This window comes from Ornithorhynchus anatinus, chromosome 3, assembly GCF_004115215.2.
Source record: "Ornithorhynchus anatinus isolate Pmale09 chromosome 3, mOrnAna1.pri.v4, whole genome shotgun sequence".
Lineage (NCBI taxonomy): Eukaryota > Metazoa > Chordata > Mammalia > Monotremata > Ornithorhynchidae > Ornithorhynchus > Ornithorhynchus anatinus.
The window spans coordinates 51157224-51183050 of NC_041730.1; the positions used below are offsets into that span (position 1 = coordinate 51157224).

The 25827-nt window shown below is 45.9% G+C and overlaps 1 protein-coding gene across 4 annotated transcripts in view; it reads left to right on the forward strand.

Annotated features, from left to right (window-relative positions):
• The window catches only part of EPG5 (ectopic P-granules autophagy protein 5 homolog), a 127265-nt gene that overhangs the window by 61438 nt on the left and 40000 nt on the right, over positions 1–25827 (forward strand). For 3 of the 4 annotated variants that reach the window (XM_029059968.2, XM_029059971.2, XM_029059969.2), the window contains exons 15-28: positions 239–358; positions 2024–2283; positions 2877–3017; positions 4392–4536; positions 5169–5366; positions 6056–6166; positions 7248–7370; positions 10696–10862; positions 12460–12687; positions 13470–13593; positions 15101–15245; positions 16159–16248; positions 17302–17473; positions 20795–20957. In XM_029059968.2, the coding sequence (XP_028915801.1) occupies positions 239–358; positions 2024–2283; positions 2877–3017; positions 4392–4536; positions 5169–5366; positions 6056–6166; positions 7248–7370; positions 10696–10862; positions 12460–12687; positions 13470–13593; positions 15101–15245; positions 16159–16248; positions 17302–17473; positions 20795–20957 (2187 nt within the window). The remainder of the gene's footprint in view (positions 1–238; positions 359–2023; positions 2284–2876; positions 3018–4391; positions 4537–5168; positions 5367–6055; positions 6167–7247; positions 7371–10695; positions 10863–12459; positions 12688–13469; positions 13594–15100; positions 15246–16158; positions 16249–17301; positions 17474–20794; positions 20958–25827) is intronic. The other variant, XM_029059970.2, reaches the window with a different exon arrangement.

The following is a 25827-nucleotide window of genomic DNA, read 5'->3' on the forward strand; positions in this document are numbered from 1 at the left end:
TACAGTGCTCTGTACACTGGCAGCACTATATAAATACAATTGATTGATTGATTGTTTTCTGGGGATGTGTTGGTTACAGTGCAGCCTGAGGCAAGGGATTGACCAGCTGTAAAGGTTCCAGGGCCTACATTGATAGCATTTTCAAAAAACGTACCCCTATTCCAAGCTTTCTTTTATGCTTTTACACAGAGAAGCCAAGACTGGAGTAGGAATTGATGGTTATTTTTCTCTTTGAAAGGATGCCCTTCATCTGAATCAAGCCGTCCATTCTGAAGTGGCGCTAATGGTTCTTGAAGCCTACCAAAAGTACCTCTCTCAAAAGCCGTATGCCGGCCTACTTTCCGAAAGTATTAAACAGGTATCTGTTTCTCATCTGGTTCGTGTCTGGTCGTGTTTCCCTGGAACTGGTTGTTCAGATGAAGTGTGCTGTGCTCTGGGGAAGAGTAGAAGAGTGAAGATTTATACACAGTCTCAGTCCCACAGCGGGGCTCACAATCCAAGAATGCGGAGCTGGGGAGCTGGTCAGAAAGATTAAAATATTTAAAACAACCTGAGAAGGCAAGAACAAAAATGCAAAGAGTACAAGCTACAGTACCATGGGGCCCATGGAGCAGTGTTTAGATTTTTCACCGCTCTGGCAGGGCAGTGAAGGCATCTGTTTATTGTTGTATTCTACTCTCCCAAGCTCTTAGTACGGTACTCTGCGCACAGTAAGCGCTCACTAAATATGACTGACTGCCCAACTGGTCCAGAGACCAGCGGTCACCTCAGTGACAATCCTCCAAATGCTCTTCCGATTCTTCCCGCTCCCCTCTGATGGGGACAGCACAGAACCCTCTGGGTAGCTAGGGCCGAGGTCAAGGCGGGTAGCATCTCTTCCGACAGCTTTGGCACTCAGGCAGAGGAGGAGCCACTGTGGCAGCTTGGTGCCGCTGCTGTTTTCTTTTTGTCCCATCCCGGTGGGTCTTCTTGACAGGCCAGGAGGCCTCCGGGCTTTGAACAAACCGCTGCATGGCTGCTTCAGCATCCAGGTGCCCAGGGCTCTGCACTCAGTAAGTGCTCACGAAATACAGCTGACCAACTGACAGAGGGAAAGCTTAATAGAATTACATCTCCTCCAAGGGGCCTTCCCCGACTAAGCCCTCATTGCCTGTATTCCCTACCCCCCTCAATAATGCCATTGATGGATGAATTAAGCATCACCTTGAAAAGGTCCTAGGCAGGTAAATAGACTGTCCCTCAGACAGAGTGTGGTGCTAATGATAGTATTCCCATAAACAGTTTATACCTCGTATTGGTCTCTTGGGCAGCAGCAGCATGGGAGTCCAGGGTGGAGATTCAGGACACTGCGCGGAAGGAGACAGTGGTAAACCACTTCCATATTTTTACCAAGAAAACTATTGGATACACTACCGGAAGGATTGCAGATGGAGATGTGGCATTCTGGGAGAGATGTGTCCGTGGCATCTCTGTGGGTCAGAGATGACTCGACAACATAAAACAGGACAAGATATCTAAGGACTTTTTAGACAGTGAGTCCCAGATAATAGAATAATAATAATAATAATTATGGTACTTGTTAAGCGCTTACTATGTGCCAAGCACTGTTCTAAGAACTGGGATAGATACAAGCTAATTGTATTGGACCCAGTCCTTGACCCGTGTGGGTCTCACACTGTTAATCCCCATTTTACAGATGAGGGAACTGAGATCCAGGGATGTTAAATGACTTGCCCAAGGTTACACAGGAGATGTGTGGTGGAGCCGAAATTAGAACCCAGGTCCTTTTGACTCCCAGGCCTGTGCTCTGTTCACTAAGCCACACCACTTCTTTGACGGAACTGGGTCTGTGTGTCGTCTGATTTTCTTGTATCCACCCTGGTGCTCAGCACAGCAAGCGCTGAATACCATTATTGTCATCGTCATCCCCAGTAATAAGTTAATCCCTTTTTCAAGTCCAAGGGAGCCATCATTTCTAAGTGACAGAGGAAGCCGATCGACACTTCTTCTCTTTATCCGTTAGGTCTCGTACTTGGCCAGCATTGTGCGATACGGAGAGACGCCCGAGACCTCTTTCAACCAGTGGGCCTGGAGCCTGATTCTGAGGTTAAAGCTGCATAAAAAGGATTATGGGATGCAGCAGAATTGCCCAACCGTCCCCTTCTCCAGCGCCGTGCCCGACATGTCGGAGTCACCCTTGTTCCATCCTCTCCTGAAGGCTGTCAAATCTGGCCTGCCCATTGGCTGCTATCTGGCTCTCTCAATGACCACCGTGGGACATAGGTGAAAGAGCAGTATTCTGTTTTGGTTCTCTGGTACTTAAGCGCGTACTATGTACCATCCTAAGTCCACGAGGGGCTGCCGGTCTAAATCGGAGGGAGTAGGGCTTAATCTCCATTGGACGGATGAGGTAACTGAGGAACATAGAATTTAAAAAAATAACTCAGGAGGCGTGGCACAGTCAAGATTGGATCCTGGGTGCTCTGACTCCCAGACCTATACACCTTCCACAGGGGATTCTGGTTCCTAGGATTTATGGTATCTAAGAAAAGCCAGGCTCCTTGCTTCCTAAATCTCTGACAGATATTTTGTTGAGGGAGAAGAACCCCTCCTCCAACCCCTTGCCATGGGAGCTAGTGTGAATGTGGGATTGTAGGCCGCTGATCTAGACTGGACTTTTACGTCTTCTTTCTGACTGGGTCTCGGCTGGCACTCTAGGGAAATAGAGTAGTTCCAGTTCTCGAATGTTCTGTAGTACGAAGATGATGGGTGGGGTGAGGAGAACTGCTGAAGTCTCTGGCTCGTCATTTTGCTTATGACCACCTGACTTGATTTTGCTTATGCTTTTTGCTTTTTTTTTTCCTCTTCTCCCGAAGCATTGAAAAGTTCTGTGCCGAAGGCATCCCGCTGTTGGGGATTCTGGTCCAATCTAGGCATCTGAGAACAGTCGTCCACACCCTGGATAAAATTCTGCCTTTGTTCTACTCTTGCCAGTATTACTTGTTGAAGAACGAACTGTAAGTGTGTCTTGTCGATCAGGGTACATTTAGAGGTTGGCCTTACTCGTCTGGTGTTTCTCCACTTAAATGACAAATATGTTGCGAAGGAGTGTTTTTATATGCAGAGGAAAATCAGCTGCCCCCCGTTCTAATCTGTGTTTGCAGTCAGTCAATCAGTGGTATTTTTTCAGCACTTAACATGGGCAGAGCACTGTCCTAAGCGCTTAGGAGGGTACAGTACAGCGGAGTTGGTATCATCCGGGATCCTTGTCCCCAAGAAGCTTACAGTTTTTCTCACAAGACAGGTAAATGGTCAAAATGTTGCTCTCCTAGAGGCTTTGCGTATCTTTTCTGAAGAATATTTCCCCAGATTCCCCAAATTGTCTCTTCCGGCAGAGGCCTTTCCAATGGTTAGATCCATGATTAGGATAATAATAATAATGAATAATGATGGTACTTTTTGGGCACTTACTGTGTGTCAAGCACTGTACAGGTCCCTGTCCCACATGGGGTTCCCAGTCTTAATCCCTATTTTACAGATGTGAGAACGGAGGCACGGAGAAATGAGGTGACTTTCCCAAGGTCGCACAGCAGATAAGCGGCAGAGCCTGGATTAGAACCCAGGTTCTTCTGACTCTCAGGCCCAAGCTCCCACATCCAAACCAAGGACTTAAGAAATATCAGTTCAATGAGTTTCTCTGGATATCGGTTTTTATTTACGTCGTTCCCAGTATGGGTACAAACGGGATGTTTCCGCTAGTCCAGTACAGCTTTTTTTCCTATTTGAAATATTTTTATTAGACTTTTAGACAAAATGTAGAAAATTTATCAGCAAAAAGGTGCTTATTTTAGGAGAAAAATCCAACTGTGGAGGCCACTTCCATTCATCTATATACCCAGTGCTTTTAATTTTAACTTTTTAAGGTGAAATCATGGTCCTAGATATCAATTTATATCAGCTTGAAGCTGATACTGAGGAAGTGGTTCACTCTTGGGTGTTTGTTTGTGGTTATGAGAAGGCAGTCAAATGAGCTGGCAGTGCTCTCCAAACCGTAGACTTGTAAAGCACTGTTCTTCCAAAGTTCTTGGGATTCTGATCTCTAAAAAAATGCACTTAGGCATTTGGGTACCAAATGGAACCCAGTGAACTTTCACCTGCAAATTCCAGGTCACAATTTTCCCCCCACCTCAGTTTCAAGTACTTTGAGTCGCTAAGGAGCTGAAGCCCTTGAACAGAGATTGCCAGATCAAAATTTGCCCTCTTTCTCTCACGCTAGACAGCCCAGGACCAATTCCATTTGCGTCCGTAATTTCCGGAGTTTAGTACCACACTTTGTCTCTTAGAAATGTTAGTTCTGTGAAGATTTCTAAACCCTTCACTTTGGGCTGTAGGTTTTTATCATTCCTCCAGCTGTTCCTGCACCTGGATAGTGGAGTTCCTCAGGGGGTGACACAACAAGTCACGCACAAAGTGGCCCAGCACTTAACAGGAGCCAGTTACGGGGAAAACGTGAAATTGCTCAACAGCATGATCCAGGTGGGAAAATTGATTTGACGTAGTGTCCTTGCAAAAGGCGTCAGATTTTTGAAACAAGGGCACGTGCTTGTCCTCTGCTCGGAGGAACATTTCATGGAAAATCGGGGAGCTGCGAATCGTTATTATTGCCACCGGTCCCTGAATATAAATAAATTTGGGCTAGGTAGTGAAGGAGGAATTAATTATTGCTTCTTCACGGTATCTATTAAGGTGCTTGTCGTGTGCAAGGCACTCTACAGGCACTGGGGTAGATACAAGCAAATAGGGTTGGACACAGTCTGTGTCCCACGTGGGGCTCACGGCCTCAATCCCCATTTTATTGATGAGGTAACTGAGGCATGGAGAAATGGGGATTAAGACCGTGAGCCCCATGTGGGACATGGACTATGTCCAACCTGATTAGTCTGTATCTATGCCAGTGTCTCGCACATAATAAGCGCTTAACAAATGCCATTGAAAGAAAATAGCCAAGTGACTCGTCTGAGGTTACCCAGCAGATGAGTGGCAGAACCGGGATTAAATCCCAGATCCTTCTGACTCCCAGGCCCGTGCTCTATCCACTAGGCCACACTGCTGCTTCTCGGGGGTCAAGGGAGCAGCTGTTTGATTCTCACCAGCATCTCTCTCGGCAGAATCACATTGCCACAAGCACTCAGCCCAATGAAGTGGGCCCCGTGGCTGTGCTGGAGTTCTGGGTCCAAGCCCTTATGAGTCAGCAATTGTGGCACCGAGAGCAGCCCGTCCTTTTCCTGATGGATCACCTGTGCCAGGCAGCTTTCAGATATATGCAAGAGGATTGTGTGCAGAAAATACTTTACCAGCAACACAAGGTAAAGTCCTTGTCAAATTTGTCCTCTGCTGACTGTAATATAATCCTTATAGATTGATTAAATATTAAAAAAACCCCCATAACACACACTGGAGGCCTATAGGTATTTTCCACTAGATCCACTGTGATCGTTGCTACCCTGTACTTACCACGTCCAATTAGTCAGTTATGTTTATTGAGCGCTTATCGTGTGCAGAGAACTGTACTAAGTGCTTGGGAGAGTAGACTCTAACAGCAAACGGACTCATTCCGTACCTGGAACGAGTTTACCACCTAGAGAGGGAGACAGACATTAATAGACATAAATAAAAGGCAGATATGTACAGGAGCGTTCCGGAGCTGGAACGGGGGCTCAATAAAGGGAGCAAGTCAAGGTGACACAGAAGGGAGTGGGAGAAGAGGAAAGGAGGGCTTAGTCAGGAGAGGCCTTTTGGAGATGTGCCTTCAGTAATCCCGAAGTAGGAGGAGAGTAATCCCGTTCAACCCTATCCCTATACACGGGATACAAGTGACCCTTCAGCATAAATCCCTTTGGAAGGCCAACAAAAAGGTAGTAATAGCAAGGCAAAACAGAGTTCATAAATTTCATCCGAACTCACTGCCCGGTTTCTCCTGAGGTGTGGGGATGCACCGTGATTTGAAAATTCCCGTGACCTTCTCCGTTCTTTTTCTCTCTGATTGGATCCCTAGAACGCTTTAGGTTTTCATTGTGATCGGAGCCTTCTCTCTTCCCTGGTGAGCTGGATCGTGGCGGGCAACGTGACTCCATCTTTTGTGGAGGGTGCCTCCACTCCAACCCAGGTAGGAAAAAAGCTGAGCGATGTAAAAGTGGTAGAGTAGGAATAATCGAATTTATTCATTGCCTACTCTATGCTAATCAGTCAGGCAACTGCATTAATTAAGGGTTTACTGTGTGCAGAGCACTGTATTAAGTGCTTGGGACAGTACACTAACAGACATTCCGTGCCCACAACGAGCTTACAGCCCAGTGGGGGAAAACAGATAAGAACATACAGGGTGATTCAACAAGAATTGAACAGAGCTCAGGGCGGCCACATGTGTCCGAGGAAGCTGTGAATCGCCTCCATGTCATCATTCAGCCAAGCCCGGGGAAATAGACAAGGAGAGCTAGCCGTGAGCTAGGCCTCTCTCAGCCTATGGTCTGGCGCATTCTTCATGAGTGGCTAAAGATGAAACTGTACCGATTATAGGATTAATGTTTGCCCTTTGACACGCGGTGCACATATCGACCATTTGTAAGATTATAGAAATAATTGGGATAGTTGCTTTACAAATTGGTTTTGACTGCAAGTTCATATGTAACCTAGTTACTGAGTAATAACTTTGTAAAAGTGTTCAATTCTTTTTAAATCACCTTGTAAATAAATAAATCACGGATAGGGACATAAGCGCTGTGGGGTTGGGAAGGGGGATGAAGAAGGGAAGCAAGTCAGGGCGACACAGAAGGGAGTGGGAGAAGAGGAAAGGAGGGTTTAGTCAGAGAAGGCCTCTTGGAGGATATATGCCTCTAATAAGGATTTGAAAAAATATGAAATGCTTCAAAGATTTGCACTTTACTAAGGGCTGGGAAAGCAAGCCAGAGACGTGAAATCGTGATGCTCTCTAACCTCGAGGGACTTCACAGTCTGGGAATGAAGTCCCGTGAAACTCAGCGGCTCGTTTCCGATCGCAGTCTGGGGTGGCGACAGAGCGATTTACCCTAGGAGACCTCTCTAAACCTGGAAGAAACGGGCTTTCTCATAGCTCAGATCTTCAGTGCATCTCTGTCAGGGTTCAGCACGGTGGAGCCCCTGGGGTTAGGGCGTAGTTTTGGGTTCTGCCCGGAAAAAACTACTGTTCGTTTCTCCTGTTCCCAATGAAGGTTTGGTTCGCCTGGACTGTGCTCAACATGGAGTCCATCTTCGAAGAGGATTCCCAGCTTCGTAGAGTTGTAGAAGGGGAATTGGTGATCAACCCCTCTTTTACTCCCGATCAGGCTCTTAAGGTGAAAAAAGCATCCAACTCATGTCTGTGGATTGGGGGAGGGTGAAAATGATAATTATATGTGCGGTTAGAATCTTGTGGATTTCTTGTTTTCTTCTTTTGATGTGAGCGCTCGACACCACCTAAATGAAAACCTGGTTTCAGAAAAAACAGACAGACATCTACTGTAGATAGAGCACGAGCCTGGGTGTCAGAAGGACATGGTTCTCATTCCAGCTCCGCCACTTGTCTGCTGTGTGACCTTGGGCAAGTCACTTCACTTCTCTGGGCCTCAATTCTCTCATCTGTAAAATTGGGGATTAAGGTTATGAGCCCCATGTGGGACAGGGACAGTGTCCAACCTGCCTGATTGACTTGTATCTACTCATTCATTCACTCAGTTGTATTTATTGAGCGCTTACTGTGTGCAAAGCACTATACTAAACGCTTGGGAGAGTACAATATAGCAACAGACACATTCCCTGCCCACAGTGAGATCATAGTCTAGAGGGGGAGGCATTAATATACATAAATAAGTAAATCAGTGCTTGGCACATAATAAGCACTTAACTACCAATGTTAATATTATTATTATTATTATGACAAACAGGTCCTGGAATACCCTTAATTCCCTAGCCTTAAGGCAATGTTCATTACAACATCTTCATAGCCAACATCGTCATCGATGGTATTTATTGAGCGCTCACTTTGCAGAGCACCGTACTAAGCATTTGGGAGTGAGTGTACCGGGCAGCGGAGTTGGCAAACATGCTCCCTGCCCACAGCGAGCTTACAGTCTAGAGGGGGAGACCGGCATTAACATAAATTAAGTAATTTCTAATAATAATAATATATAATTCATAGATATGTGCATGATATTGGCAGTGGGGGGAGCATTTGAGGAGAATGGGTTACAGCAGGCTACCCAAGTAGCTGTTCTAGGGTGACCTGAAAAGGGAGCAGCAGAAGCAGAAGACAGATCTGCCTGACCTCTAGCAGTTAGATATGGGATGGCTCGCTCTTAGAATAATAATAATAATGATATTTTTTTTTTAGCTCTAACTACATGTCAGGCATTGTTCCAAGCACTGGGGTAGATCGAAGCAAAATCAGGTTGGACACAGTCCCTGTCCCTCGGGGGCGCTCACCGTCTTAATCCCCATTTTACAGATGAAGTAACTGAGGCACGGAGAAGTGAAGTGACTTACCCAAGGTCACACGGCAGTTAAGCAGCGGAATGGGATTAGAAACAAGCTCCTTTTGATTCCCAGGTCCGTGCTGTATCCATTAAATCACGCTGCTTCTCCCAGTGGCGAGAGCCATGGACCTGGGAAGTCAGAGGACCTGGGTTCGAATGCCGGCTCTGCGATTTGCCTGCTGGCTGACTTTGGGCAAGTCACTTGATGATGATGATAATGGTGATGATGGTATTTGTTAAGTGCTTACTATGTGCCAAGCAGTGTTCTAAGCGCTTGGATAGATTCAGGGTAATCAAGTTGTCCCCTGTGGGGCTCACAGTCTTAATCCCCATTTTACAGATGAGGTAACTGAGGTGCAGAGAAAAGTTATGTGACTTGCCCAAAGTCGCACAGCTGATAAGTGGCAGAGCTGGGATTAGAACCCCCGACCTGTGACTCCCAAGCCCGTGCTCTTTCCACTGCTCCCACTTGACTTCTCTGGGCCTCAAGTTTCCTCTAATTTCCTATAAAATGGGGATTCAGTACCTATTCCCCCTTCCCCTTACACCATGAGCTCTGTGTGAAACCGGGTGTTTGCTCTGTGCAGAGCACTGGGCTAAGCGCTTGGAAGGTACACTACAACAGAGTTGGTAGACAAAACCCCTGCCCACAAGGGGCTTACAGTCTACGGAGAAGCTTACAATCTACAAGTTCTGAATCGCCTACGAAGGCTTAGCCACTTTCTCCACCGTACATATTGGCTTTCTTCACCTGCTTCCCAGCGCTCACACCCAAGTCCTCCTAATCGTACCAACCTCTTGACTTTTCGTGCTGTTGACCCCACCTGGAACTCTATCCCTCCTCCCAGGACCTCAAGTTGAGAAGCAGCGTGGCTTAGTGGATAGAGCAGGGCCCTAAGAGTGAGAGGGTCCTGGGTTCTGATCCTGGCTCTGCCGCTGGGCAAGTCGCTTCACTTTTCTGGGCCTCAGTTACCTCATCTGTAAAGTGGGGATTAAGAGTGTGAGCCCCATGTGGGACGGGGACTGTGTCCAACCTGATTTACTTGTGTCTACCCCAGTGTTTAGTACAGTGCCTGGCATATAGCCATTAAAAAAAAAAAAAGTTCACCAGATTACAACCCTCTTACTCAAAGGCTTCTAAAATCCTACATCCTCCAGGAGGTATTCCCCGTTTAATCTCCCTCATCCCCGTCCTTTTAAAAAACTCATCCCAAGCAGGTGCATATTTATAAGACTATGAGCCCCATGCGGGACAACCTGATTATCTTGTATGCCCTCCAGTGCTTAGAACAGTGCTTGGCACATAGTAAGCATTTAACAAATACCATTATTTTTATTATTATACCAATTCTCCATGCTTAGGTGAGAGTCTGCCGCCTGTGAGGATGAGAGCACGTAGATATTCTGTTCTGCTCACTCTGAGGCAAGAGATGGACCATCAGTCATCAACCAACCCATCAGTAGTATTTAGTGAGCGATACTGTGTGCAGAGCACTGTACTAAGCACTCGGGAGAGTACAATATAACCGAGTTGGTAGTCACGTTCCCTGCCGCAATGACCTTACAGTCTAGAGGCGAAGTCATCCTTCACACTGCCCCCAAATTCCACTGACAACTATTGGTGTTCAGAGTTTCAGAGCTCAAGACCTAGGCCATCATTTAAAGGTAGAATAATACTAATAATTATGATACTTGTTAAGCGCTTACTATGTGCCGAGCACTCTTCTGAACACGAGGATAGGTACCAGGAGGTATCAGGTTGAACACAGTCCCCGTCCCGCATGGGGCTCACAATCTTAATCCCCTTCTGACTCCCAGGCCCGTGCTGTATCCACTAAGCCACGGTGCTTCTCTAATCATGTGTCAAGCACTGTTCTAAGCTCGGGGATAGATATGAGCTAATCAGGTCAGACACTGACCCTGTCCTGAATCACCATCCTGCCTGTCACAGGCATCCGGGGAGAGGGGCACTGTGGAAAGGATGGCAAGGACTGAGCCGCCGCCCTCCCTCTCCCATTCCAAGTGATTATGGATTGGAGTCATAACGTGCTTCTTGTTCTGTGCCTTGGCTTAAAACATCAGGAATGTGTACCTCTCTTATTTGGTGTCTTAAAATCATTGTGGAAAACGAATGTATTTCTCATTGTAGAAAGCCCAGGCTCAGTTGAAGCTGCCCATCATTCCATCCCTCCAGAGGCTTTTGATTTATCGCTGGGCTCATCAGGCTCTCGTCACGCCTTCTGATCACCCTCTCCTACCTCTCGTTTGGCAAAAATTCTTTCTCCTTTACCTTCACCGACCGGGACCTCAGTATGGGTAAGAGAGCAGTTTGCTTCAGCAGATATATCTTCTGTTGTGTCCACGAGGTCTATTTCTGCCTTAATGTGACCTTTTTCCTCCAGTCCCCTCTCCACCCTCTGCTCCTTGGGAGACTTCAAATCCTTCCTGCTTTCTGTGAAACCAGAAAGTATCAGAGCCCCTTCCTCAACTGCCTCTCTACAGCCCACCTCTTCCAGGCAGTTTTCCCCCAGGAATCAATCTATTGCACTTGTTGAGTGCTTGCCGTGTGGAGAACACTGTACTAAGCTCTTGGGAGAGTACAGTGTAAAAGAGTTGGTAGACGTGTTCCCTGCCCACAAAGAGCTTACCTTCTAGAGGGAGAGAGACCGTCTGGTGCCGGGGAGACCGTCTAGGAGGGGAGACCATCTTGGGGGAGACTGTCTTGTGGACGGGAGGCCAACTAGTGTGAGGGAGACTGTTTTGTGGAGGGAGACTTTCTAAAGGGGCAGAATGTCAAACTGGAGGGAGAATGTCAAACTGGGGGCCGACCATCTAGATGTGAGAGACCATCTAGTGGGAGAGAGACTGTTTAGTAGGGGAGACCATCTAGAGAGAGACCGTTTAGTGCCGGGGAGACCGTCTAGTCCGGAGGGGAGATTGTCTAGACGGGGAGAGATCATCTAATGGGAGGGAGACCGTCTGGTGCAGGGGAGACCGTCTAGAGAGGGGAAAGACTGGCCAGTTAGGGAGAGACCTTCTAATCGGGGGGAGACCGTCGAGAGGGGGATGCACCAGCCATTCTCCCCCATCGCCTTACCCATCCCTCTTTGTCAATTCTGTTTTGTATTTATCTCCATGTCAAGTGCACTGTTATCTGCTTTGTCTCCTCTTTCAAATTATAGGCTCCTTGAGGGCAAAAGCCATTTTTATCCTTAAGACTATAAGCTCATCGTGGGCAGGGAATGTGTCTGTTATGTTGTTGTACTCTCCGAAGCGCTTAGCACAGTGCTCTGTACACAGTGAGTGCTCAATAAGTATGATGGACTGACTATGTATATGGGGCCCCTTGTGAATGCTCACGTATTTCTTTCCCAACTGATTGATTTTAGAAACATAAATCCACTCTGGTCAAAAGCACCTTGTTCTTGCACTGTGGCCTAAGAGAAAGAGCCCGGACTTGGGAGACTGAAGGACCTGGGCTCTAATCCCGGCTCTGTCGCTTGTCTGCTGTGTGACCTTGGGCAAGTCACTTCTAAGTTCAATACCTGTTCTCCCTTCTACTTAGATTGAGAGCCCCATGTGGGACCTGATTATCTTGTATCTACCCCAAAATGTAGAACAATGCTTGGCACATAGTAAGCGCTTAACAAATACCACATTCATTTTTATTGGTAGTATTATTATTATCTTCAGCAACCATAATGAATGAATCAATCAATGGTGTTTTTTGAGCGCATACTGTGTGCAGAGCACAGTATTAAGCACTTGGGAGAAGACAAAATAGCGGACTTGGTAGACACATTCCCAGCCCACAACAAGCTGACGGTCCAGAGGGAAACGGGATTCGTTTTGTTCCGATTAGAAAGATGTCACTTTGTTGGACAGAGGACGGCATCCGTTCTTCTTTTTCAAGGTTGCCGGTGGACGGCTGCATCGGAAGGAGGTTTTTTCAAAGCCCGGCCCACGTCAGTCTACTGAAGGAAATGAAAAGACGCCTGATGGAGGTAGCCGACTTCCATCACGCGGCTAGTAAAGCCCTTCGAGCCCAAGCTCCGGCAGAGGTCAGCGAAGACCCCGACAAGGCCACCTGTCCTCCGTCGGAGTCTCTGACTTCCCCCGAGCTGCACAAAGAACTCGTGAGGTAGAGCTGACCACATCCTCTAACCATCTAAACCGTTTGCTCCCCGCTTTGCATGGGTGGCCAAAGCAGCTGGCTCCCTCGTAGCCTGCCGGACGTTGTGGGGCGATGTCTTGGGCTAAAGGATAATGATTCTGGTATTTGTTAAGCCCTTACTATGTGCCAGGCACCATGCTAAGTCCTTTAGCAGATGCAAGCAAATCGGGTTGAGCAAAGCTAGTCGGTTATGAGCAGCACCAATCTTTGATTGCATCTCACAATTCTCAAACTCTGGCCTCCTGCCAAAGGTAAGAAGGAGATAGAGCAATAGTTAAAATCCATTTGGGATGAGTTGGAAGTGCTTTGTTCCAGGAGCCACAGATCCGGCAGGATGCGGGCCGAGGGTTTTTACCTTCGGTTAGTTTTTTAATGGTCCTGAAAGTGTAAGTGAAAGAGAGAGAGAGTGAGAGCGTACTGTTTTTCGTTTTCTAAAAGCACGAAGACACAAAATAGCCAAGGAACACAAAGATCCGGAGTCCTAATCTTTACCTTTACATTAGTTGTATTTTACCAGAAGTTTTACTAAACCCTTTTTGAAATAGTAGACAAAGAGGTCAACTAATGCTCAGTTTGGAGCGTGGCACAAATTCATATGTGTATCATAAACAGGTTCGGGCATAGATCACAGTTCTGAGTCATCCTCCCCTCACCCCTGGATTGCTCCGGTGCTTTATCCATTAGGATATTTTGCATCTGTGCTGCTGTAAGGCGAAATGTAACACCTTTTTTTCTTTCATCTTTTTTAGGCTGTTCAATGTATTTATCCTGTGGCTGGAAGATGAGAATTTTCAGAAAGGAGATACCTATATCCCTTCTCTGCCAAAGCAATATGACACCCACAGGCTAGCAAAGATCATGCAAAATCAGCAGGTACGGTGACCATTTAGCTTTCATAACCACTGGGGTTTGGATCAGTCTGGGGGCACGCTGAGTTGATTCGTGATCAAATCTGATGGTATGGATCCGTCTCCAGAGGCAGCCAATGCGCAATACTTGTCTCTTGGAATGAGTTGCGCTTTCAAACAATAATAATAAGAGCTTACAATGAGCCAGGTACCATACTAAGCCTTGGGGTAGATACGAGCTGATTAGATCCCACTTGGAGGCTCACATTCTAAGGAGGAGGGAGAACAGGTATTGAATCCACATTTTACAGATGATGGTTGTGACTTGCCCATGGTCACACATGGGGTGGAGCCGGGATTTGAACTTAGGTCCTCTGGCTCCTAGGCCCGTGATCTTTCCACTATGCTTATTCTCTTGTATTGTTCTCTCCCAAGTGCTTAGAACAGTGCTCTGCCAAAGAGCTCAACAAATAGCACTGATTGATTGATTGATTGGCCACGCTACTTGGAAAGTTTGAATCCCATTCACCAGTATGGACAGGCCATCTCCCTGTTCGGATCATGGCCCAGGATTTACACCTTGCGTGCCTTTTCTTGGGAGTTGCTCTCTTAGTCATTTTCATGATTCTGGAACGCCTTGCTTGTGCTTTATCCGAGGAATGTCTGATAGATGGCCGGGCCCTCATTAGTCCTTGGTCCTTGGAAAAGTGAGCTCGTTTTAGACTTAGTGATATTCCTTTTTGTCCTATTGAATGTTACCCCCTTCGTAAAATCAACCAAAAATAGCCATAGAAGACCAAACATGTGGGAGTGATATTAAGCTGAATTTCAATCACGTCCCTGTGTTCAAGAAGAAATAGTTCCTCGATTCCTGAAAATAGTCATTTTTTCATCATCATCAGACATGTTCCTTGCAGTCTAGAGGGGGAGTTTTAAGTGGAGTCTACTGTTGTACTTTGTATTGACCTGTTGACTGTACAACATAATAGGCGTCTCAAAGTTTAAGATGTCAAGGAGAAGCAGCTTGGCCTAGTGGGAAGAGCATTCATTCATTCATTCAATAGTATTTATTGAGTGCTTACTATGTGCAGAGCACTGTACTAAGCGCTTGGAATGTACAAATCAGTAACAGATAGAGACAGTCCTTGCCCTTTGATGGGCTTACAGTCTAATCGGGGGAGACAGACAAAAACAATAGCAATAAAAGAGCACAGGCCCGGGAGTCAGAAGGACCTAGGTTCTAATCCTTGTTCTGCCAACTTGTCTGCTGGGTGACCTTGGGCAAGTGACTTCACTTCCTCTGTGCCTCAGTTGCCTCATCTGTAAAATGGGGATTAAGACCGTGAGCCCTGAGTGGGACTTGGACTGTGTCCAACCTGATTAACTGGTATCTGCCTCAGCACTTACTATCTGGTGCATAGTAAGCACGTAACAAATAACACAAAAAAAGACAACCCTCCCCCCCAAAAAACAAAAAAAACAAAACAGGGTGCGTTTTCTTTCAGAGTTTAGTTTCTGTGGTTTTGTCATAGGATTTGTGGATGGAGTACTTGAACATGGAACGCGTACATCATGAGTTTCAGGAAACCATCAATCTCTGGATTCAAGTGAAACTTGAAACCCATACAGCGGCCAGCCCTTTGTCAGTCCTGGTGAATTTTACGGATCCCTTGTCAGGTGAGCCGTCCATCTTATTCAGTTGACCGGGATGGCAAAGAGACTTACCCTTCTCTGCCTACCCTTCGGCAACTGAAGGTGTTTGGATTAGAATTCAGGTGCATTTGACCTGGCCAGACAATCTTGGATTGTCATCCTTGGAGTATTGTGGAAATTCCTGAATTGTCCTAGAATCTGGGCCGTGTTTCAAACATCTCTTAATCGGGGAAGAAGGTTTGTTTGGTGATCAGAGAAGGAGTGTGTGGCTTTGGGTTTAACCATTCTGAACTCTCCCTCCATCCTCTCATCTTAGGGCTGAGTCTTGACCTTTGCATTTTCCATTTTCCCTTTTTTAAATTTTTTGGTATTTGTTAAGCTCTTACTGTGTTCCAGGCACTGTGCTAAGTGCTTGGGTAGATACAAGTTAATCAAGTTGGAGACAGTCCCTGTCCCACGTGGGGCTCACAGTCTTAATCCCCATTTTACAGATGAGGGAACTGAGGCTCTTGCCTAAGGTCACCCAGGAGAGAAGGGGCAGAGGCAGGATTAGAACCCAGGCCCTTCTGGCTCTCGGGCTCTCAGATCACACTGCTGCTGATTTAAATTTTAAATGAGGACTAAAATACTTTACCTAAATAGCTCCCAAGGACATTAGGGAAATCTTAGAGGATTTCACTCATGAGTGTTACCTTATAAATGTAAACGATTTCATTCCACAGTTAAAATTTTTCTTTTCTCCTGCACTACCTTTCCTTCAGCATTTCTTTCAGTGCAAATTCTGACTAGTAAAATATCTGACTGAAATTAAAGAGGAATAATGAGAAAAATAATTGGTAGTATATACCATACTGTTTGGCTGATCTTTTGAGTTTGAGATGATAAGTTGTTTTTAATAAGCTGAGTGCTATTTTACTTTTGCCTTCTGTCGAAACAGTATTTTTATATCCTAAAGAGCCAGTAACAGAACAGGTTTTAGTCTCGACTTTCCGACGGGAAAATCATAAAGGAGGCAATATAGCAATCGGTGAGTGGAACTTATGAAGTGCTTATTGTGTGCAGAATTACTGAGCACTTACTCTGTGCAGAACACTGACTCAACCGATGTAAAACGATGTTGACACGTTCCCTGCCCGTAAGGAGCTTGATACTTAAAAGATATGAGAATTAATAAATGTCTCCTATCCACCAATTTGCTAGGCACAACCCAAAATGGGTAGGTTTCTGTTTTTGTCACTAAGAATTTCATTGCACAGTTAAGCATACATTAAAAGAACAGTGCTCTGCACACAGTAAGTTCCCAGTAAATACCACTGATTGGTTGCCCGTGTTGTTAGGGCCACTTAGCTTTCATCTTCCCTATACTGAAAAGTCCACATTTTTTCCAGTTTCATGATGCGTGGAACTGGTCATCCCTCTGATAACTTTAAGTTCATTGTGGGCAGGAAATATCTGTACCAATTCTGTGGTATTGCACTCTCCCAGGTGCTCAGTACAGGATTCCTCATGCAGTAGGCACTCAATAAATACCATTAATGCTGAATATCACCTTGGTTGCTCTTTACTGCAGCTCTAGTCTGTTTCTTCTAAGATATGGTGATAGTGCTTTGTGGACAGGGAATATGTCTGCCAACTCGATCAATCAATCAGTCCTATTTACTGAGTACTTATTGTGTGCAGAGCACCCGTAGATCTTTGTGGGCAGGGAACATGTCTACCAACTCAGTCAATCAGTCAGTCTTACTTATTGAGCACTTACTGTGTGCCGGGCACCTGTACTAAGTGCTTGAGAGAGTACCACAGGCTCGGTAGCCACGTTCCCTGCCCACCACGAGCTTACCGTCTAAAGGACTAGAACGCAATGCAACTCTATCGCAGCATACTCTCCCAAGCACTTAGTAGAGTGCTGTGCACGTAGTAAGTGCCCGGTAAAAGCCATCACTGGATCAATTTATAATGGCAACTATGGAATATGATTTTGGTTCATTTTCTATTCTCATCCAGATGATGCTCAGGCTGCTGCCATTCACTAATGTGGTAATCTGAGAGAGAGGAATTAATAAACCGTCCTTTCTTTCAGCCAAGGAAAGGATCTTGAGTAATTTGAAGAAGCATGAGACTCCTTGCCCTCCCCTTCTTCTGCAAAGCATGAAGGCTCCAGTCCCAGTCATCTCCTCAGCCAGTCTGCTAAACCAGAGAGAAGCCACACAACTCATGCACATGGACCTGAATGTCTTACAACAACATGCCAGGTATGATGATGATCAGGTATGGCGTGTCTCTGGAGGATTTTCAGTTTGGAGTTTTGAGAGAGCGTACATGATTTACCACCTAAAATAGACTACTTATAGCCTGTTAGCACGATAGGACATGATCAGACTGGTCCAGACAGATCCGTTCCACGCAAGTGGTGACAAAACTTTTCATTTCCCATGGAAAATTTTATAGTGCATTGCTCTTTTGTTTGGAAGGGCTATAAATCGTTCTTGTTGAATGCGGCGGCAGTTCTGAACCTCGGTCAATGCCAATTTAAGTGTCTCCTCGGGCTTACTTTAGGGTTTTGATCAGCCCTTATTTGAGCAATTCCATTAGGGTGACTGGACAGGATACTGAATCAGTGAAGGAAAGGGTATGTATGTGTGTGTGTTTGTGTGTGTGTGTGGGCGGGAGTGGGTGAGGACCTTTCCTCTTAAAGTCAAACCTAAAAACCTGAAAACTCCCATCTTGTGGTGAAATTATTCCCTACTCCTCATCACTTTCTTTTTTTCCTTTGGTCTGGGAGTTTGGGAAATACAGAGTGTTCATTCCAGGCATCTGAACTCCCATAGAAGAGAGAAACCGTTAATCAAGTGCGAAGATTTTGGCTGAAGGCCTGGCCTTTGCGAAGCCACCCACAGTAACAGATGTTGGTGCCCAGCTGTTCTCGTTGCAAAATCCACACCAATCTCGCTCGGCTTTTCGGCCTTTCCTCCCTCTAAAGCCTTCGGGTTATCCGAGAGAGTTTACAAATCCTGGAAAAAGAGCAATCGTCTCCTCACGTCAAATTGACTCTGAGGGCAGCGGCCTCTCCTGAATTCATTCAGTCATATTTCATCCATCTCTGTTAAGCACTTAATGTGTGCAGAACACTGTACTTAGCACTTGAATGCAAGTAGGTTGTTAGGTGCAAACAATCACTGACCCTGGACCAATTAGCCACTTCTGTCGGGTTCAAAAGACATGGGCTGAATGAGCACGGAAGGTTAGAAAGTCCAGTGTGTTGATTTGTAGGTGAAAGTTTTCTGCCAGAATCCATGGGAATACGTACTCTGTGGCCCTGCAGCTGAAGCGCAGCATCAACTGTGAATGCTTGTGAGAAGCAGCGGGGCCTAGTGGAAAGAGCACGGGCCTGGTAGTTGGGGGACCTGGGCTTTAAGCCCGACTCCGCCACTTGCCTGCTGTGTGACTGGGGCAAATGAGTTCGCCTCTCTGTGCCTCAGTTACCTCCTCTGTAAAATTGGGACAGGAACTGGGCCCGTCCTGGTTATCTCCTATCTAGCCCAGCACTTAGTATAGTGCCTGGCATATAGTAAACGCTTAACAAGTACCATAAATAAAATTAAAATCCCAACTTCACCTTTTATGTGACTGGGGCAAGTCAATTCACTTCTCGGTGACTCTGTTTCCTCATCTGTAAAATGGGGCTCAGATAGCTGTTCTCCCACCTACTTAGACTGAGAGCCCGTATGTAACAGGGTCTGTCCAACCTGATTGTCTTCTATCTACCTTAATGCTTAGTACAATCCTTAGGTACTCATCAATGATTGTTATTATTATTAGCCAAGTTCATATGTCTTTCACCCAGAAGAAGTTGGTGACATCATACTTTAGGTTTTGTTCATTTGTATCGATTAAAAAAAAATGAGTGTGCGTTGGATGATTTATGAGGCTTAAGACCTTTTTTCAGTGGTAGCATTTATGTGGACCCAACAAAACGATGTGACCATTGACGTTGGTGGATATTGGCTTCGAAGAGGTCAGAGGCCAGGCTAAAATTGAGACGATTTATACCTAGCTTCCAGCCCTGAGCTGTCTTAAGGGCTAATGCAGATGCCTTTATCCAGTACTTATCTCGTGGCTCAGTGGAAAGAGCACGGGCTTTGGAGTCAGGGCTCATGAGTTCGAATCCCAGCTCTGCCACTTGTCGGCTGTGTGACTGTGGGCAAGTCACTTAACTTCTCTGTGCCTCAGTTCCCTCATCTGTAAAATGGGGATTAAGACTGTGAGCCCCACGTGGGACAACCTGATTCCCCTTTGTCTACCCCAGCGCTTAGAACAGTGCTCGGCACATAGTAAGCGCTTAACAAATACCAACATTATTATTATTATTATTACTTATCTCCTAAATTTATCTAGGAAATAATAATAGTGGTAGTATTTTTTGAGTTCCCACCTTGGGCGGCACAGTGTACAAGGTGGTTGGGAGTTACAGATTAAAGAAATAACACCTTTTCCGCCCCAAAAAACTCCTACTTTAACAGGGGAGATCAACATAAAAAGAAAAAATTCCCGAGAGTAGTGTAGATAAAAATTGAATGGATAAGAGCTTCGAGGTTGCTCATAAAGGAGAGCCAGGTTTGGCTGGTGGGTTTATACGGCAGTAAAACGCCAGGACGTTTGAGTGGGTGGGAATAATGTAGCTTTGGAGGTTTGGCTGGCGAGCTCCAGGCTTCCTCTGAAGCCTACATCAGCAAACCTACGTCCCTAGATCAACAGAGGCTAAACTTCCGCAGGCGGCTCTTCTTCACTCACGTCATGGCTGAGGTAAAATGCTCAGGAATGTGGGACTGGATTATTTTGCCACCATGGTAGGCCTCCGTGCACCGCTGCATATCGGCAACGGCACGCCCGCCCCCTGGGAAGGGATATGGTGCCCGGCCCTAGCCCCTGCCCTGGCTAAGACTCCCTGACTGCCATCACCCTGGAACGCCCGCTCTCCTCCACTCGCCCCCGCCCTTCCCCGCCCAGAGGCAGCGTGGCCTAGTGGATAGACCGCAGGCCTGGGAGTCAGAAGGACCTGGATTCTAAACCCGGCTCTGCTGTTTGTCTGCTGGGGGACCATGGGCAAGTCACTTCAGTTCTATGGGCCTCCCTTACCTCATCTGGAAAATGGGGATTAAGATTGTGAGCCCCACATGGGACAGGGGCTGGGTCCCACCTGATTATCTTGTGTCTACTCCAGCACTTAGTACAGTTCCTGGCACATAGAACTGCTTAACAAATACCATTAAAAAAAAGTCAGCAAGTAACAAATTCCATTAAAAACAACAAAAAAACTCAACTGCCCGCCCACCATTCCTTGTCAGCTCTCGGCCTTATTACGGCTTTGGCTTGTGGCTGAATAGTTCATGTGACTTGTCCACTCTTGTCCTAGATTCTTGGTAAAATAGCTCTCTGAAAACCTTGCAAATTACTATGCTAGTGGATCCTTTGGGTTGTCTGTGAAGCCATGGCTCCATGGAGAATTGGAACCTTCCAGAAGCCTATTCACTGTTGCTTAAAGGTTTTTCTGTTGTCCCGGTTACGTTTTCCAGAATGGCAGCTCTGCGGGAGTCCCAGCAAGTCGCTCTGGACGGCGAACTGTTGGACACAATCCCCAAACAGTATGTCAACCGAGAAGAACAGATCACCCTCCATTTGGAGTGTCGGGGGAGTGCCAATAAGCATTGTCAGGGAGCAGCTGTGGTAACAGTTCAGGTCAGAGGGGTTTTTTTTGTTTGTTTGGTTGGGCTTTTATTTGGTTTAATACTTCTCAGCTCAGAACCCGAAATCTCAAATAAAATTTTCCAGCCGACACTCAGGCATACCTGGGAATTTCGATACCTGTCCTCCCTCCTACTTAGAAGCAGCATGGCTTCGTGGATTGAGCACGGGCCTGGGAGTCAGGAGGTCATGGATTCTAATTGTGGCTCCGCCACAGGTCTGCTGCGTGTCCTTGGGCAAGTCACTTCACGTCTCCGGGCCTCAGTTACCTCATCTGTAAAATGGGGATTAAGAGTGTGACCCCTCTGTGGGACAGGGACTGTACCTGACTTGTATCTACCCCAGGGCTTAGAAAAGTGCTTGGCACATAGTAAGCACTTAACGAGTACCATTATTATTATTTTGTGGGACGGGGCTTGTGTCTGACCTGATGATCTTATATCCACCCCCGCAGTTAATACAGTGCTTGACACAGAATAAGCTCTTAACAGATGGCACTGTAAACATTATCAGTGTGAATAGAAGCAGCGTGGCCTAGTGGATAGAGCCCAGGCCTGAAGTCAGAAGGACCTAGGTTCTAATCCCGGCTCCTCTATCTGCCTGCTGTGGAACCTTGGACAATTCATTTCACTTCTCTGTGCTTCAGTTATAATCCAATAATACAATCATTACAATAATGATAATACAATAATATATTGTAATAATATATTGTAATAATAATAATTATAATACAATAATACAATTCAGTTATAATACAATAATAATAATAATAATTATGGTATTTGTTAAGCACTTACTATGTGTCAAGCTCTGTTCTAAGCGCTGGGATAGATAGAGGGTAATCAGGTTGTCCCACATGGGGTTCACACTTTTAATCCCCATTTTACAGGTGAGGTAACTGAGGCACAGAAAAGTTAAGTGCCCAAGATCACGCAGCAGACAAGTGGCGCAGCCAGGATTAGATATGGGGATTAAGTCTTAATCATTTGAACCCCATAAGGACTTGGACTGTAACCAGTCTGATTAGCTCATATCTACTTCGGCGCCTTAGTAGAGTACCTGGCACAGAGTAAATGCCTAACATATGCCATTAAAAAAACCCAGAAAACGTAGGCACTGTGTCCTGCCCCTTTTCTTCTCCCAAAGATGCTCAGGAAATTTCTTGCCTGCATTGTCATCGAAATCACCAACAGTTTGTAAGTGCCTGATAAGCCCCTCTAGCCCGAAGCTCGTTGTGGCAGGGAATGCGTTATTTGGTTATATCATACTCTTCCAGGTGCTTACTAAGGTGCTTTTCACACAGTGTTCAATAAAAACAAATGATCGATTGATAAATGTGGGTGCCTGGTTACACTAATGGAGGGGACAGGCAGACCTGAATGTCTAAATGCACTGCACCTTTGGCCCCTCTTAGAGTCACACCTGGAGAATTTCCAGTACTCTCCCAATCTCGACAACAGGAGGGAGAGTCAAGCAGAGGCCTTCCCATTCTATTCCTAGCTTGGGCAGTGGCTAACGAGTGGAAGGCCATCTGCTGTAAGTCAAAACTCACCTGTGCTGGGCAGCAGCGGCACAGGAGAGAGTCGAGGGCGGACACTCAAGTTTACTGCGCAGAAAAAGACAGTGGTAAGCCACTTCTGTATTTTTACCAAGAAAACTCTATGGATCCTCTGCTGGAACGATTGCAGATGGCGGTGGGGCATTCTGGGAGAGATGTGTCCATGGCGTCACTGTGGATCGGAGTTGACTTGACAGCGTAAAACAAAACAAGGCAAGCACCTATGGAGAAATAGTGATAATGATACTTCGGTTTTTGTTTTGTTTTACTTTTGTTCCCAAAGCCATCTTTCACTCCTTATCCAAGTTTTGCCTTCACTACAACTTTGTGAGGTAGGTAGAAAGTCGGTCTTAGTATCCCCATATTGCTGATGAGAAAAGTGAAATACAGAGAGGTCAAGTGACTTGACCAAGGTCACTCAGCAGGTTGGTGGCAGAACTTGGACACGAACCTGGATCGTCTCACATCCAGACTAGACAGTAGATCACACCGCTTCTCTACTTCTCAGATTCTCTCTGATACACTACTATATATACCAGAAGCCAAATACCAATTCCCCACCCTCAAAAAACCTAGCCCTTAAAAGCACTTGGATACTCCCCTCAGCCCCAAAGCACTATCCTTAGACTCTTCGATTTTCCTTATCTGTAATTGATTTTAACGTCCAACTCCCCCTGTAGACTGTGAATTCCTTGTGGGCAGAGATTAGGTCTGCCAACTCCATTGTATTGTACGGCGGGTTTAGGGCAGTGCTTTCCAATCAGTCAATCAGTCGTATTTATTGAGTGCTTACTGCATGCAGAGCACTGTATTAAGCGCTTGGGAGAGTACAGTATAACAGACACATTCCCTGCCCAAAACGAGCTTGCAACCTAATATAAAGACACAAATTACAGATATGTACCTAAGTGCTGTGGGGCTGGGAAGGGAAGGGGGATGAATAAAGGGAGCAAGCCAGGGCCACACAGAAGAGAGTGCTTATTCCACTGAGAAGCAGCATGGCTTAATGGTTAGAGCATGGGCCTGAGAGTCAGGAGGACCTGGATTCTCATCCAGGCTCCTCCACTTAACGATAATAATAATAATAATAATAATAATGATGATGATGATGGTATTTGTTAAGCGCAGTAATACTACGTGCCAAGCACTGTTCTAAGCACAAGGGTAGACACAAGGTAATCAGGTTGTCCCACGTGGGACTCACAGTCTTAATCTCCGTTTTACAGATGAGATAACTGAGGCACAGAGAAGTGAAGTGACCTGCCCAAAGCTGACAAGTGGCGTGGGCCGGGATTAGAACTCAGGACCTCTGACTCCCAACCGCCCGTGCTCTTGCCATTAAGCCACGCTGCTTCTCTAATATATATGTTTGACATATTTATATGTTTGAGTCTTACCATCAGGTTTTCAATTTCTACTGTTTATGAGTTATTTGTGGAAACCCAGCAGTGTTTGTGTTTCAAGTCCAGATAATATGGTAGCATATTTTATATAGGTTTTGTAACTGGGTTACAGTTTATATTGAATTCTTTCAGTACCATATTGCTTAAATTTCTTTTCTCGGCAAGGAAAAGCCTGGAAATTTCCAGTCGTGCACAGACGACTAAAGAATAGCTTATTTGGGGGCATGGAAAAGCTCAAAGACATTTCACAGGCAGTGGTACGTGCCTCTGCTACAGTCTGCCCTATCGTTATATGCCTCTGATTCAGTGAAACTCCCTGAGGAATCGGGTTAGCCGCAGAACCATTCCTTTTAATACATTCCTGTTTTGCTGGGAGCTCTTCTGATTTATGGGTCACATCTAGAGGAGAACCCTCACCAGAACCCAAGGAGCCAGTATGGAGTCTCTCCATAGGATGTATTTTCTTACCTCTTTGTCTCAGTAATAACTCCCAGAAAGGGGGCTACCACCCCCTTCCTTTGTTCTATTGTATACCGCTTCTTGTAATTATGGGTCATTTCAGTTGTCTAGCCAAGAAAAAGCCTGCTGCAGCGGTGGGAACAATGAAGAGAAATGTCAGGCTAGAAAATCATTATTTAATCCAGAATATTTTTAGTGAAAGGTGTCTCAATTCTTTGTTATGTTGGTCGGTAAACACTTTATGATTCTTTTAGGTCGTATCCCCCTGCAAGACCAAGTGTAGACTGGATTCTTGCTTCACTTTAGTCTCTAGTCTTGGGCAAGTCACTTGAACTGTTTTGGATTCTCAGCCTGTAAAACATACAAGCCATGTTCAACAGTTCATATCCGTGAGTGGCTGTATTATCTTCCCCCTTTCCTCTGCCCCCTCTTGGTTCTTAAGGTAGCTAATCTGTAGACTAGACTTGGAGTTTCTTGTAGGCAGAGAACATGTCTACCAACTCTGTTATATCGTCCTCCCCCAAATGCATAGTACACTCATTCAATAGTATTTATTGAGCGCTTACTATGTGCAGACCACTGTACTAAGCGCTTGGGATGAACAAGTCGGCAACAGATAGAGACGGTCCCTGCCGTTTGACGGGCTTGCAGTCTAATCGGGGGAGATGGACAGACAAGAACAATGGCAATAAATAGAGTCAAGGGGAAGAACATCTCGTAAAAACAATGGCAACTAAATAGAATCAAGGTGATGTACAATTCATTAACAAAATAAATAGGGTAATGGAAATATATACAGTTGAGCGGACGAGTACAGTGCTGTGGGGATGGGAAGGGAGAGGTGGAGGAGCAGAGGGAAAAGGGGAAAAAGAGGGTTTAGCTGCGGAGAGGTAAAGGGGGGGTGGCAGAGGGAGTAGAGGGAGAAGAGGAGCTCAGTCTGGGAAGGCCTCTTGGAGGAGGTGAGTAGCTCACACAGTACGTGCTCAATAAGCTCATCGAGAAGCCGCATGGCTAGTGGAAAGAGCCTGGGAGTCAGAGGACCAGGGTTCTAATTCCAGTCCTGCCAGTGGTTTGCCATGTGACCTTGGCCAAGTCACTTAACTTCACTGTGCCTCAGTTCCTCAACTGTAAAATGGGGGTTAAATACTTGTTCTCCATCCTACATAGACTGTGAACCCTGAGTGGGACCTATTTAGCCTGTAATAATGATAATAATAATTGTGGTATTTGTTAAGTGCTTACCATGTGCCAGGCACTGAACTAAACGCTGAGTGGATACAAGAAAATGAGGTTGGACACAGTCCAAGTCCCATATAGGACTCACAGTATTAATCCCCATTTTACAGATGAAGGAACTGAGGTGCAGAGAAGCGAAGTGACTTGCCCAGGGTCACAGAACAGACAGGTGGAGGAGCCTGAATTAGAACCCAGGTCCTTCTGACTC